The following is a 13856-nucleotide window of genomic DNA, read 5'->3' on the forward strand; positions in this document are numbered from 1 at the left end:
CTGCGAATTGCAGTCCACAGCCGCCCCAGAAAATGGCGCTTTCATAGAAGCGCCATCTTCTGGCGCTGTATCCAACTCTTCCAGTGGCCCTGGTGGCAGGTGGCACGCTGGGTAATAAGGGGTTAATACCAGCTATGTTTTACCAGCTGGTATAAAGCCCGAGATTCTTAATGTCAGGCCAAGTTTGACCTGGCCATTAAGAATCTCCAATAAAGGGTTTAAAAAAAATCACACAGAGAAAAATACTTTATTAGAAATAAATACACAGACACAGTAGGGACTCCATGTTTATTACTCCCTCTCACCCCTCTACGATGGAGAGATTTCTGTACTGTACTGAGACAGCGAGGGTGGGGGGAAGAGAGCGAGGGTGGGGGGAATAGAGCGAGGGTGGGGGGAAGAGAGCGAGGGTGGGGGGAAGAGAGCGAGGGGGGGGAAGGAGAGCGAGGGGGGGAAGAGAGCGAGGGGGGGGGGAAGAGCGAAGGGGGAGGAAAAGAGAGCGAGAGAGGAGGGAAAGAGAGCGAGGGGGGGGAAGAGAGCGAGGGGGGGAAGAGAGCGAGGGGGGGAAGAGAGCGAGGGGGGAAGAGAGCGAGGGGGGGGGAAGAGAGCGAGGGGGGGAAAGAGCGAGGGGGGGAAAGAGCGAAGGGGGAGGAAAAGAGCGGGAAAGAAGGGGGAGAGCGAGGGGGGGGGGAGAGCGAGGGGGGGGAGAGAGCGAGGGGGGGGGAGAGAGCGAGGGGGGGGAGAGAGCGAGGGGGGGGGAGAGAGCGAAGGGGGGAGAGAGCGGGGGGGGAGAGAGAGCGGGGGGGAGGAAAGGAGAGCGGGGGGGAGGAAAGGAGAGCGGGGGGGGAGGAAAGGAGAGCGGGAGAGGAGAGAGAGCGGGGTGGGGGAAGAAAGAGCGAGGGGGGGGAGAGAGCGAGGGGGGGGGAGAGAGCGAGGGGGGGGAGAGAGCGAGGGGGGGGAGAGAGCGAGGGGGGGGAGAGAGCGAGGGGGGGGAGAGAGCGAGGGGGGGGAGAGAGCGAGGGGGGGGAGAGAGCGAGGGGGGGGGAGAGAGCGAGGGGGGGGGAGAGAGCGAGGGGGGGGAGGAGAGCGAGGGGGGGGAGAGAGCGAGGGGGAGAGAGAGCGAGGGGGGGAGAGAGCGAGGGGGGGGGAGAGAGCGAGGGGGGGGAGAGAGCGAGGGGGGGGAGAGAGCGAGGGGGGGGAGAGAGCGAGGGGGGGAGAGAGCGAGGGGGGGGAGAGAGCGGGGGGGAGAGAGAGCGGGGGGGAGGAAAGGAGAGCGGGGGGGAGGAAAGGAGAGCGGGGGGGGAGGAAAGGAGAGCGGGAGAGGAGAGAGAGCGGGGTGGGGGAAGAAAGAGCGAGGGGGGGGAGAGCGAGGGGGGGGGAGAGCGAGGGGGGGGAGAGCGAGGGGGGGGGGGGAGAGCGAGGGGGGGGGGGAGAGAGCGAGGGGGGGGGAGAGAGCGAGGGGGGGGGGAGAGAGCGAGGGGGGGGAGAGAGCGAGGGGGGGGAGAGAGCGAGGGGGGGGAGAGTGAGGGGGGGGGAGAGTGAGGGGGGGGGAGAGAGCGAGGGGGGGGAGAGAGCGAGGGGGGGGAGAGAGCGAGGGGGGGGAGAGAGCGAGGGGGGGGGAGAGAGCGAGGGGGGGGAGAGAGCGAGGGGGGGGAGAGAGCGAGGGGGGGGAGAGAGCGAGGGGGGGAGCGAGCGAGGGGGGGGGAGCGAGCGAGGGGGGGGAGAGAGCGAGGGGGGGGGAGAGAGCGAGGGGGGGGAGAGAGAGCGAGGGGGGGGGAGAGAGCGAGGGGGGGAGCGAGCGAGGGGGGGGAGCGAGCGAGGGGGGGGGAGCGAGCGAGGGGGGGGGAGAGAGCGAGGGGGGGGGAGAGAGCGAGGGGGGGAGGGAGCGAGGGGGGGGGAGAGAGCGAGGGGGGGGAGAGAGCGAGGGGGGGGAGAGAGCGAGGGGGGGGAGAGAGCGAGGGGGGGGAGAGCGAGGGGGGGGGAGAGAGCGAGGGGGGGGAGAGAGCGAGGGGGGGAGTGAGCGAGGGGGGGGAGAGAGCGAGGGGGGGGAGAGAGCGAGGGGGGGGAGAGAGCGAGGGGGGGGAGTGAGGGGGGAGAGAGCGAGGGGGGGGGAGGAGAGCGAGGGGGGGGGAGAGCGAGGGGGGGAGAGAGCGAGGGGGGGAGTGAGGGGGGAGAGAGCGAGGGGGGGGGAGAGAGCGAGGGGGGGGAGAGAGCGAGGGGGGAGAGAGCGAGGGGGGGAGAGAGCGAGGGGGGGGAGAGAGCGAGGGGGGGGGAGAGAGCGAGGGGGGGGAGAGAGCGAGGGGGGGGGGAGAGCGAAGGGGGGGGGGGAGAGCGAGGGGGGGGGAGAGAGCGAGGGGGGAGAGAGCGAGGGGGGAGAGAGCGAGGGGGGGGAGAGAGCGAGGGGGGGGAGAGAGCGAGGGGGGGAGTGAGCGAGGGGGGGAGTGAGGGGGGAGAGAGCGAGGGGGGGGAGAGAGCGAGGGGGGGGAGAGAGCGAGGGGGGGGGAGAGAGCGAGGGGGGGGAGAGAGGGCGAGGGGGGGGAGAGAGCGAGGGGGGGGGAGAGAGCGAGGGGGGGAGTGAGGGGGGGGAGAGAGCGAGGGGGGGGAGAGAGCGAGGGGGGGGAGAGAGCGAGGGGGGGAGTGAGGGGGGAGAGAGAGCGAGGGGGGGAGTGAGGGGGGGAGAGAGAGCGAGGGGGGGAGTGAGGGGGGAGAGAGAGCGAGGGGGGGGAGAGAGCGAGGGGGGGGAGAGAGCGAGGGGGGGGAGAGAGCGAGGGGGGGGGAGAGAGCGAGGGGGGGGAGAGAGCGAGGGGGGGGAGAGAGCGAGGGGGGGGAGAGAGCGAGGGGGGGGAGAGAGCGAGGGGGGGGAGAGAGCGAGGGGGGGGGAGAGAGCGAGGGGGGGGAGAGAGCGAGGGGGGGAGAGAGCGGGGGGGAGAGAGAGCGGGGGGGAGGAAAGGAGAGCGGGGGGGAGGAAAGGAGAGCGGGGGGGAGGGAAAGGAGAGCGGGGAGAGGAGAGAGAGCGGGGTGGGGGAAGAAAGAGCGAGGGGGGGGAGAGCGAGGGGGGGAGAGCGAGGGGGGGGAGAGCGAGGGGGGGGGGGAGAGCGAGGGGGGGGGGAGAGAGCGAGGGGGGGGGAGAGAGCGAGGGGGGGGGAGAGAGCGAGGGGGGGGGAGAGAGCGAGGGGGGGGGAGAGAGCGAGGGGGGGGAGAGAGCGAGGGGGGGGAGAGAGCGAGGAGGGGGGGGGAGAGAGCGAGGGGGGGGAGGAGTGAGGGGGGGGGGAGAGAGCGAGGGGGGGGGAGAGAGCGAGGGGGGGGAGAGAGCGAGGGGGGGGAGAGAGCGAGGGGGGGGAGAGAGCGAGGGGGGGGAGAGAGCGAGGGGGGGAGTGAGGGGGGAGAGAGAGCGAGGGGGGGAGTGAGGGGGGAGAGAGAGCGAGGGGGGGGAGTGAGGGGGGAGAGGAGAGCGAGGGGGGGGAGAGAGCGAGGGGGGGGGAGAGAGCGAGGGGGGGGAGAGAGCGAGGGGGGGGAGAGAGCGAGGGGGGGGAGAGAGCGAGGGGGGGGGGGAGAGCGAGGGGGGGGGGGGGAGAGCGAGGGGGGGGGGGGGAGCGAGGGGGGGGGGGGAGAGCGAGGGGGGGGGGGGGAGCGAGGGGGGGGGGGGGAGCGAGGGGGGGGGGGAGAGCGAGGGGGGGGGGGGGAGAGCGAGGGGGGGGGGGGAGCGAGGGGGGGGGGGGAGAGCGAGGGGGGGGGGGGAGGGCGAGGGGGGGGGGGGGGGAGCGAGGGGGGGGGGGGGGAGCGAGGGGGGGGGGGGAGAGCGAGGGGGGGGGGGGGAGAGCGAGGGGGGGGGGGGGAGAGCGAGAGGGGGGGGGGGGAGAGCGAGGGGGGGGGGGGAGAGCGAGGGGGGGGGGGGAGAGCGAGGGGGGGGGGGGAGAGCGAGGGGGGGGGGGGGAGAGCGAGGGGGGGGGGGGGAGAGCGAAGGGGGGGGGGGGGAGAGCGAAGGGGGGGGGGGGGGAGAGCGAAGGGGGGGGGGGGGAGAGCGAGGGGGGGGAGAGAGAGCGGGGTGGGGAAGAAAGAGCGAGGGGGGGAAGAAAGAGCGAGGGGGGGAGAGGAGCGAGGGGGGGGGAGAGAGCGGGGGGGGAGAGAGCGAGGGGGGGAAGAAAGAGAGCGAGGGGGGGGGAGCAAGGGGGAGGAAAAGAGAGCGAGGGGGGGAAGAAATAGAGCGAGGGGGGGAAGAAATAGAGCGAGGGGTGGGGAGAGAGCGAGGGGTGGGGAGAGAGCGAGGGGGGGGGGAGAGAGCGAGGGTGGGGAGAGAGCGAGGGGGGGGAGAGAGAGCGAGGGGGGGAAGAAAGAGAGCGAGAGAGAGAGCGAGGGGGGGAAGAATAGAGAGCGGGGGGAAGAAAGAGAGCGAGGGGGGGAAGAATAGAGAGCGGGGGGAAGAAAGAGAGCGAGGGGGGGGAGCAAGGGGGAGGAAAAGAGAGCGAGGGGGGGAAGAAAGAGCAGGGGGGGGAAGAAATAGAGCGAGGGGGGGGAAGAAAGAGAGCGAGGGGGGGAAGAAATAGAGCGAGGGGTGGGGAGAGAGCGAGGGGTGGGGAGAGAGCGAGGGGTGGGGAGAGAGCGAGGGGGGGGGGGAGAGAGCGAGGGGTGGGGAGAGAGCGAGGGGGGGGGAGAGAGAGCGAGGGGGGGGGAGAGAGAGCGAGGGGGGGGAGAGAGAGCGAGGGGGGGAAGAAAGAGAGCGAGAGAGAGAGCGAGGGGGGGAAGAATAGAGAGCGGGGGGAAGAAAGAGAGCGAGGGGGGGAAGAATAGAGAGCGGGGGGAAGAAAGAGAGCGAGGGGGGGAGAGAAAGCGAGGTGGGGGAGAGAGAACGAGGGGAGAGAGCGAGGGGGGAGAGAGCAAGGGGGAGGAAAAGAGAGCGAGGGGGGAAGAAAGAGAGCGAGGGGGGAAGAAATAGAGCGAGGGTGGGGAGAGAGCGAGGGGGGGGAGAGAGAGCGAGGGGGGGAGAGAGAGCGAGGGGGGGGGGGAAAGAGAGCGAGGGGGGGGAAAGGGGGGGGCAGAGGTGCTCTGTCATTATCTGTCTCCACTCTGTGACTTGTGGTGCAGGTGACAGAGTGCAGACAGTTGGTCCCATGCAGCAGGACAGGTGGCAGAGCACAGCGGTGACATGCCTGTCAGTGTCTTGCTGCGTCCTGCAGTGCTGCTGGGAGGAGCACGTGATCACACTGCCCGACACCGGCCGCTCTCCTGACATCGCAGCAGAGCGGGCGGGTGGAGAGTGTGATCAGATACTTACGTGCAGGGGGGGGATTTCAGCTGAAGAACCCCCCCCCCTGTACTGCACCCTGGCGCCCCGTGCCTCACCATCTGCAGGACGCTTAGCCGGCTCCACACTGGCGTCCTCCGGCTCCTCCCCTCGATGCTGGGCTGTGCCGTGCGGTAGTCATCGCCCACAGCCCTGTCACTCAATCTGAGTGGTGCCAGCCTCCTCTGACGTACCCGACAAGTTTGAGAGCCCGGAATTGCCGGGACATCAGAGGATACTGGCGGCCACAGCTCCAGGGGGTCATGTGACAGGCACTGAGCGTGCAGGATAGCGCCGCTCAGTGCCAGAAATGGAAACAGAAGCCAATGGAGAAAACTCCTAGAATGGTAAGTAGAACTCATACAGAAAATAAAAAAAAATGGGTGAACCACCCCTTTAATACGTATACTTGCTCTGTTTTCTTGGGACGGCGCATGCGCTGTGGTTTTTTTTCCCACGGTCCTGAACTTACATGACCTGCCTCTCTGCTACATACCTTTTGGCGCAGGCGCGGATTATTTTTTCTCACGCTCATGAACTCTGGTGAACTGTTTTCAAGATTTGTGGGTCAGGAGCGATTCTTGACTTTCCTCCACGTTCAGAAATTCTCTCTTCAGTATATTTCGAATGATTGCCATTCCCTTTCTCACTGTAAGTGTGTGGATTTTTTCTTTTTTCTTTTTGGGTTCTTTTTTTTTTTTTCTTCTTCCAAAACACTACATGCCTCGGTGGATACATGGAATCATGTTTCCACTCACTGAATTCTCATCTGTTTGAAGTCCTGAACCAGCACAATGAGGTGAGTTCTAGGCTCTCCTCACACTTCAGTCATTTGTATACTTGTATGAAATGCATATGTTTGTAGATTGGTGTGTATGTATATGTGTATATATATATATATATATATATATATATATATATATATATATATATATATATATATATATATATATATAATATTATATTATATTCTATAATTTTTTTTAATATTTTCATTTTTTTACACACCGATGAATACATATGTTGGATTATATTTTCATATTTATTTTTCACATACTTTACTGCATGTTGAATCACTGTTTCTACTTGGTCTATGATTACTGATGGGTTTTTGATCTCGCACTATGAAGATACATTTATTACGTCATGTTTGGAGTGCAAGGCACCCTTTCCCGCCTTTTTTTTTCTAAGAAGTGGTGGTCCTGTGACGTCATCGTGGCTATTTAGTGTATGACTGTGTCCATTTGTATAGATTTGATGTTTTTCTTTGTGCCTGACGGTCCTGAGGAAGGGAGCTGAGTCTCCAGAAAAGTGTAGACCTGTGCAAAAATAAAGATACATTAATCTGCCTTCTGAACAGTGATCATTGGTGCGGCATTTGAACACCCCCTCTCTACTTTTCTTGTTATAAGAATATCATATACACATGTATCACATTCCGGAATCAATTAGAAACATGTGAAAAATACATATGCAAAAAATACATGAATGTGATAGACATAGAAATGTAACGAAAAAACTGTGTAGCAGTCACAATTTGTATAATACAAAAACAGACATCAAGAACCATTTGAACGGACCGTATAATTAAGTTCTTCAAGAGGGAGATTCACAAATTATGAGGAATATAGAGAGAGAAGATAGATGACGTTTTTATGATATAAAATCTCCATATATCAATATATTCCAATAAATTACAGAAACAACTGAACCAATCTACTGTAGGTAAATTAACGGCATCAGACGTGTTTGCGAATTCTCATTTTAAGAGAATTCATTGTGCAACCTACATACTGTTTCTGGCATTGTTCACAATTGAGTTTCAGTTGTTTCTCGGCATTTCTCCAAAGTGCATGGTAGAGATCTGAAGCGTTTTTCTTTTCTTGGCATTGAACAAGTTTTTAAACTGGAGAGAGGTGGGGTGTTCTGCCTTCTTTCATGTAACACTGTGAATCTCTGGCATACAGCTAAACCCTTGTTCACATTTCCAATAAACAGACTGTATGCATTCAGTAGTCTTGCTTTTATTAGCTGGTAGCATGAACTTGATTGCAGGATATACAGAGTATATGGTGCATACAGAATATCCAAGATACAAGGTGAATACGGAATATGGGTAAAAACTATAACAAAGTGTACAGTCAGTACATAGTTAAATAAGCTGTTAACATAGCATAACATTAACATAAGATGCAGTTGTATTGAGAATCTAGGGCAGGGGTGGGGAACCTCCAGCCCGCGGGCTGCATGCGTCTTGACCTTTTCTGCGGCCCCCGGGCAGATTCTTGGGGGTGGCAGTGCTCGTGCTGTCACCGCTGTTTTTGCACGCCGCCGGCCTTTAAATGCACACATAGCTGCTCGTGCGCACCAATGTGTTCTCCTGCCGGCCAGTGCCAACGTGATCAGTACTTACTTTGTGGGCGGGTTCCACAGCAGCCTCACAGCTTCCAGCAGTGTGTGGCCGCCCCTCTGCCCTCAGGAGCTCTGTGCCCGCCTTCTCCTTCCAATGCTGTGTGTCCGGCGCCTGCACTCCGGTGCTGTGAGTGCGATGCTGCTATGAGTTCAGCGCCGGCCCTCTGCTGCTGTGTGCCCCGTCCAGTGCTTTGTGCCTCCCCACCCCAGTTCTGTAATCCCTCTCCCCACCCCAGTTCTGTAATCCCTCTCCCCCAGAGTTGCGTGAAACCCTCAGCGCAGTGTGCCCCCCAATGCTGTGTATCGCCCCAGGTTTGCGTCGTCCTCTCCCCCTCAGTGATCCCAGTCCTGTGTGCAGCCCATCCCCCAGTCCTGTGTGCAGCCCATCCCCCAGTCCTGTGTGCAGCCCATCCCCCAGTCCTGTGTGCAGCCCCCCCCGTGATGTCTGTGCCTCCCCCCAGTGATGTCTGTGCTCCCTCCATTGTTGTCTGTGCCCCAGCCCCTCTTGTGATGTGTATGCCCCCTGGGTCTCCTGTGATGTGTATGCCCCCTGCGTCTCCTGTGATGTGTATGCCCCCTGCGTCTCCTGTGATGTGTATGCCCCCTGCGTCTCCTGTGATGTGTATGCCCCCTGCGTCTCCTGTGATGTGTATGCCACACATCACATTGGAGATGCTGGGGGCATTTACATGTCCTCATCCCCTTGTGTAATGTATGTGCCCCCAGTGTGACCTGTAATGTATATACAGTAGTCCCAGCGTCTCCTATGCAATATATGTACCTTTTTAGCTTCTCCTGTAATGTATATACAGCATCTGTTATGTGATTTATATGATTTACCAATCTTTTTATCACAAAGTGTTGACTGCGATCCAGATGGAGGCAAACATAAAAAAACAGTTGTGAGAAGCAACATGATTAGTGTCACTGAACATCACAGCCGCACCAAAAAGAAGCCGCTCTGGCCATCATAGTAAGGGTGAGTTAATTAATTGTTTCACCAAATATAATAGGGAGATTTAAACATTGATAATTTTGTGCGGCCCCCGAAAGTTGGTAGAAACTTCCAAATGGCCCCCGGCAAAAAAAAGGTTCCCCACCCCTGATCTAAGGTAAAGGTCACCTGCAGCTACCTCACACAGACAGAATCTTATCTATATAAGCAGGGCAAGGATGGCACTAAGGTGTAGAATTACAACATATAATGCATTGAATACACAGTCTTCTATCTTAAGGTACTGTCACACATAACGAGATCGCTAGCGAGATCGCAGGTGAGTCACCGTTTTGGTGACGCAGTAGCGATCCCGTTAGCGATCTTGTTATGTGTGACACTTACCTGCAATCAGGCCCCTGCTGTGAGATCGCTAGTCGTTGCCGAATGGTCCAGGTCATTTTCTTCAAAGGCGATGTCCTGCTGGGCAGGACACATCGCTGTGTTTGACACTGTGTGACAGGGTCCCAGTGACTGCTGAGATCGTTATACAGGTCGCTACTGCGACCTGTATTGTTCCTGCATCGCTGGTAAGATCTGGCTGTGTGACATCTCACCTGCGACCTCCCAGCGACTTACCTGCGATCCCTATCAGGTCGCATCGTTTTCGGGATCGCTGGTAAGTCGTTGTGTGTGACTGGGCCTTAAGATTCTAACACAATAACACATGTGATTTGTCTCTGACTCACCGGATTACACAAGGCAGTGTGAATGTAGAAATATAGGGAAAAACAAGGCAACAGATCCGTTCCTAACAAATCCAAAGAGAAAAATGGCTGAAAGCCTCTCCTCACAGTACAAAGGGGCGTTTCTTTACCCAGAATACACTTAGCTTAAAAACTGGACAGTACAAAGGGTAACAACGACCTCTAGAGGTTTTTAACAGAAATTGCAATGAATGAGATTATAAAGTTCCCATACATGGTAGAACATGGGGACTTCCACAAGAAGATTTTAGGGGTGCTTCACACATAGCGAGATCGCTACCGAAATCGCTGCTACGGCACGGTTTTGGTGACGCAACAGTGACCTCATTAGCGATCTAGCTGTGTGTGACACTGAGCAGCGATCTGGCCCCTGCTGCGAGATCGCTGCTCGTTACACACAGCCCTGGTTCGTTTTCTTCAAAGGCGCTCTCCCGCTGTGACACACAGATCGCTGTGTGTGACAGCGAGAGAGCGACAAAATGAAGCGAGCAGGAAGCAGGAGCCGGCATCTGGCAGCTGTGGTAAGCTGTAACCAGGGTAAACATCGGGTAACCAAGGTGGTTACCTGATATTTACCTTAGTTACCAGCCTCCGCAGCTCTCACTCTGCCTGTGCTGCCGGCTCCGGCTCTCTGCACATGTAGCTGCAGTACACATCGGGTTAATTAACCCGATGTGTACTGTAGCTAGGAGAGCAAGGAGCCAGCGCTAAGCAGTGTGCGCGGCTCCCTGCTCTCGCGGTTATGATCGCTGCTTCGGCTGCTGTGTTTGACAGCTAAGCAGCGATCATAACAGCGACTTACAAGGTCGCTGCTACGTCACAGAAAATGGTGACGTAACAGCGACCTCGTTGTCGCTGTCGCTTAGTGTGAACCAGCCCTTAGCGAGAGAAAGTAAATGGATGTTTATCTTGGAAACAAGGATCCCATCTGGCTTTAACAACAGAATGGATCTTGCTAATCAATATTGGTATTTGAATAATTACTGGGTTCATACTGTAAAATATAAAATTTAGAAATATTACAAAATTATTTATATACATTTTTTGAAATTAATATCTTGATATATGGAGATTTCAGATCATAAAAACTTCATCCATCTTCTATCTATATTCCTCATAATTTGTGAATCTCCCTCTGGAGGAACTTAATTATATGGTCCGTTGAAATGGTTCTTCATGTCTGTTTTTGTATTATACAAATTGTGACTGCTACACAGTTTTATCGTTACATTTCTATGTCTATCACTTTCATGTATTTTTTGCATATGTATTGTCACATGTTTTTAATTGATTCCAGTATGTGATACGTGTGTATATGATATTCTTGACAGATTATGTATTGCACATGTTAGTATCCGTATAACTGGTGTTAGTCTAGTTTGGGCGTTAATAATTATTGTATATACCTGCTGCGGCTCACGGCTTACCTGTGCTGCTGTGGGCTGGGCTATCTATATAGAAGCTCCTTCACATTAGAACACCAGTTTTGGTTTGGGACCGTGAAGAAGGCGGTTGCCACTGCCGAAACGCGTAGTCCGCTACTGCTTGTATATTGCACTAACTAACTGTCATGAGCTCTGGAATTTTTTAATCCATGCACAATAAAGTTGGAGAATATTTTTTACTGTCACCTTGTCTTTGCTGGATCCATTCATCTGTCTCATTCTTCTATGGATGTTCTCTCAGTCCGGATCCGTGCAACAAAGAAAAAACAGGCATACAATTGGGCATGAGCTCGGACAGGTGAGCTCTTCTACAACTTTTCTTGTTTAAAAAAAAAAAAAAAAATAGTACAGCTCTGGCAAAAATTAAGAGGCCACTGCAAAAATTTAAGTTTTTCTAAAAAATTTTTTTTCTCTTTCTAGGTATATTTTTGAGTAAACTGTAAATTGCAGTGCATCAGAGAAAGAAAAGATGCTATGATACAGTGCTGGCCAAAAGAATTTGCACCCCTGCAATTCTGTCAGATAATACTCAGTTTCTTCTTGAAAATGATTGCAATCACTAATTCTTTGGTATTATCTTCATTTAATTTGTCTTCAATGAAAAAAAGAAAAAAATTGTCATAAAGCCAAATTGGATATAATTCCACACCAAACATAAAAAAGGGGGTGGACAAAAGTATTGGCACGGTTTGAAAAATCATGTGATGCTTCTCTAATTTGTGTAATTAACAGCACCTGTAACTTACCTGTGGCACCTAACAGGTGTTGGCAATAACTAAATTGCACTTGCAGTCAATTGACATGATTAACCCCTTAAGGACGAAGCCAGTTTTGTACTTAATGCCCAGGCCATTTTTTGCAATTTTGACCAGTGTCACTTTATAAGGTTATAACTCTGGAACGCTTCAATGGATCCCGGTGATTCTGAGATAGTTTTTTTCGTGACATATTGGGCTTCATGTTAGAGGTAAATTTAGGATGATATTTTTTTATTTTATTTGTGAAAAAATCTGAAGTTTGACAAAAAAAATAAAAATTTTGCAATTTTCAAACTTTTAATTTGTATGCCCATAAACCAGAGAGTTATGTCACACAAAATAGTTAATAAATAACATTTCCCACTTGTCTACTTTAGATCAGCGCAATTTTTGAAACAAAATTTTTTTGAGGTAAGGAAGTTAGGGTTCAAAGTTCATCAGCAATTTCCCATTTTTTCAACAAAATTTACAAAACCATTTTTTTAGGGACCACATCCCATTTGAAGTGACTTTGAGAGGCCTAGGTGACAGAAAATACCCAAAAGTGACACCATTCTAAAAACTGCACCCCTCAAGGTACTCAAAACCACATTCAAGAAGTTTATTAACCCTTCAGGTGCTTCACAGGAACTAAAGTAATGTGGAATGAAAAAAAATAAAAATTAACATTTTACCTAAAAATGTTGCTTTAGCACTAATTTTCTTACTTTTTCAAGAGGTAACACCAAAACTTGGACCTCACACTTTGTTACCCACTTTCTTATGAGCGCGCTGATACCCCACATGTGGTCAGAAACCTTTGTTTGGGTAAATGGGAGAGCTTGGAACGAAAGGAGCAATATTTGAATTTTGGAAAGCAAAGTTGGCTGAAACAGATTGCGGGCACCATGTTGCATTTACAGATCCCCTAAGGTACCTAAACAGCAGGAACCCCCCTCAAGTGACCCCATTTTGGAAACTAGACCCCTTTAAGGCTTCTATTGAGGGGTATTCTGAGCATTTTGGACCCACAGGTACTTCACAGATTTTGATAACGTTACGTTGTCATATTGAAAATTGTCATTTTTTTCTCAAAAATGTTGCTTTAGCATCAATTCTCTCACTTTTTCAAGAGGTAATTCCAAAAATTTGACCCAAATCTTTGTTACCCACTTTTTTATGAGCGCGGTGATACCTCACATGTGGTCTGAAACCTTTGTATGGACAAATGGGAGGGTTTGGAACGAAAGGAGCAATATTTGAATTTTGTAAAAGAAATTTGGCTGAAAAAGATTGCGGGCACCATGTCGCATTTGGAGGACCCCTAAGGTACGTAAACAGCAAAAAAACACCACAAGTGACCCCATATTGGAAACTAGGCCTCTCAAGGAATTTATCTAGATGTTTGGTGAGTCCCCTGAACCCCCCAGGTGCTTCACAGAAGTTTATAACGTTGAGCCATGAAAATAAAAAAATAAAAATTTTTTACCACAAAATTGTTACTTCAACCAGGTAGCTTTTTTTTTCACAAGGGTAACAGGAAAAAAATCACCATGAAATTTATTGTGCAATTTCTCATGAGTTTGGTGATATCTTATGTGGTAGAAATCAACTGTTTGGGCACACGGCAGGTCTTGGAAGGGAAGGAGTGCCATTTGACTGCAAAATTGGCTGGAATCCATTGCGGACGTCATGTTGCATTAGGAGAGCCCCTGAGGTGCCTAAGCACTGGAGGTCCCCCACAAGTGACCCCATTCTGGAAAATAGACCCCTCAAGGAATTTATCTAGATGTTTGGTGAGTACCCTGAACCCCCAGGTGCTTCACAGAAGTTTATAACGTTGAGCTGTGAAAATAAAAAAAATACATTTTTACCACAAAATTGTTACTTCAACCACATAGCTTTTTTTTTTAACAAGAGTAAAAGGAAAAAAAGCAGCATAAAATTTATTGTGCAATTTCTCCTGAGTATGCTGATACCTTATGTGTGGTGGAAATCAACTGTTTGGGTGCACAGCAGGGCTCGGAAGGGAAAAAGTGCCATTTGACTGAACATTTGGCTGGAATAATTAGTGGACGCTATGTCGCATTTGGAAAGCCCCTAAAGTGCCTAAACAGTGGAGGTCCCCCACAGGTGACCCCATTTTGGAAACAAGACACCTCAAGGCTTTTATCTAGGTGTATATTGAGCATTTTGAATCCACGAATACTTCACAGAATTTGATAAGCTTAGGTTGCCATATTGAAAATTTTCATTTTTTTCACAAAAAGGTTTCTTTAG

The 13856-nt window shown here is 53.5% G+C and overlaps 1 protein-coding gene across 1 annotated transcript in view; it reads left to right on the forward strand.

Annotated features, from left to right (window-relative positions):
- Positions 1 to 6017: 6017 nt before the first annotated feature.
- TYW2 (tRNA wybutosine-synthesizing protein 2) overlaps positions 6018 to 13856 on the forward strand; it is a 36021-nt gene continuing 28182 nt past the window's right edge. Inside the window, exon 1 of the mRNA XM_075332609.1 lies at positions 6018 to 6080. Within this exon, the coding sequence (XP_075188724.1) occupies positions 6018 to 6080 (63 nt within the window). The remainder of the gene's footprint in view (positions 6081 to 13856) is intronic.

This window comes from Anomaloglossus baeobatrachus, unplaced genomic scaffold, assembly GCF_048569485.1.
Source record: "Anomaloglossus baeobatrachus isolate aAnoBae1 unplaced genomic scaffold, aAnoBae1.hap1 Scaffold_4022, whole genome shotgun sequence".
NCBI lineage: Eukaryota > Metazoa > Chordata > Amphibia > Anura > Aromobatidae > Anomaloglossus > Anomaloglossus baeobatrachus.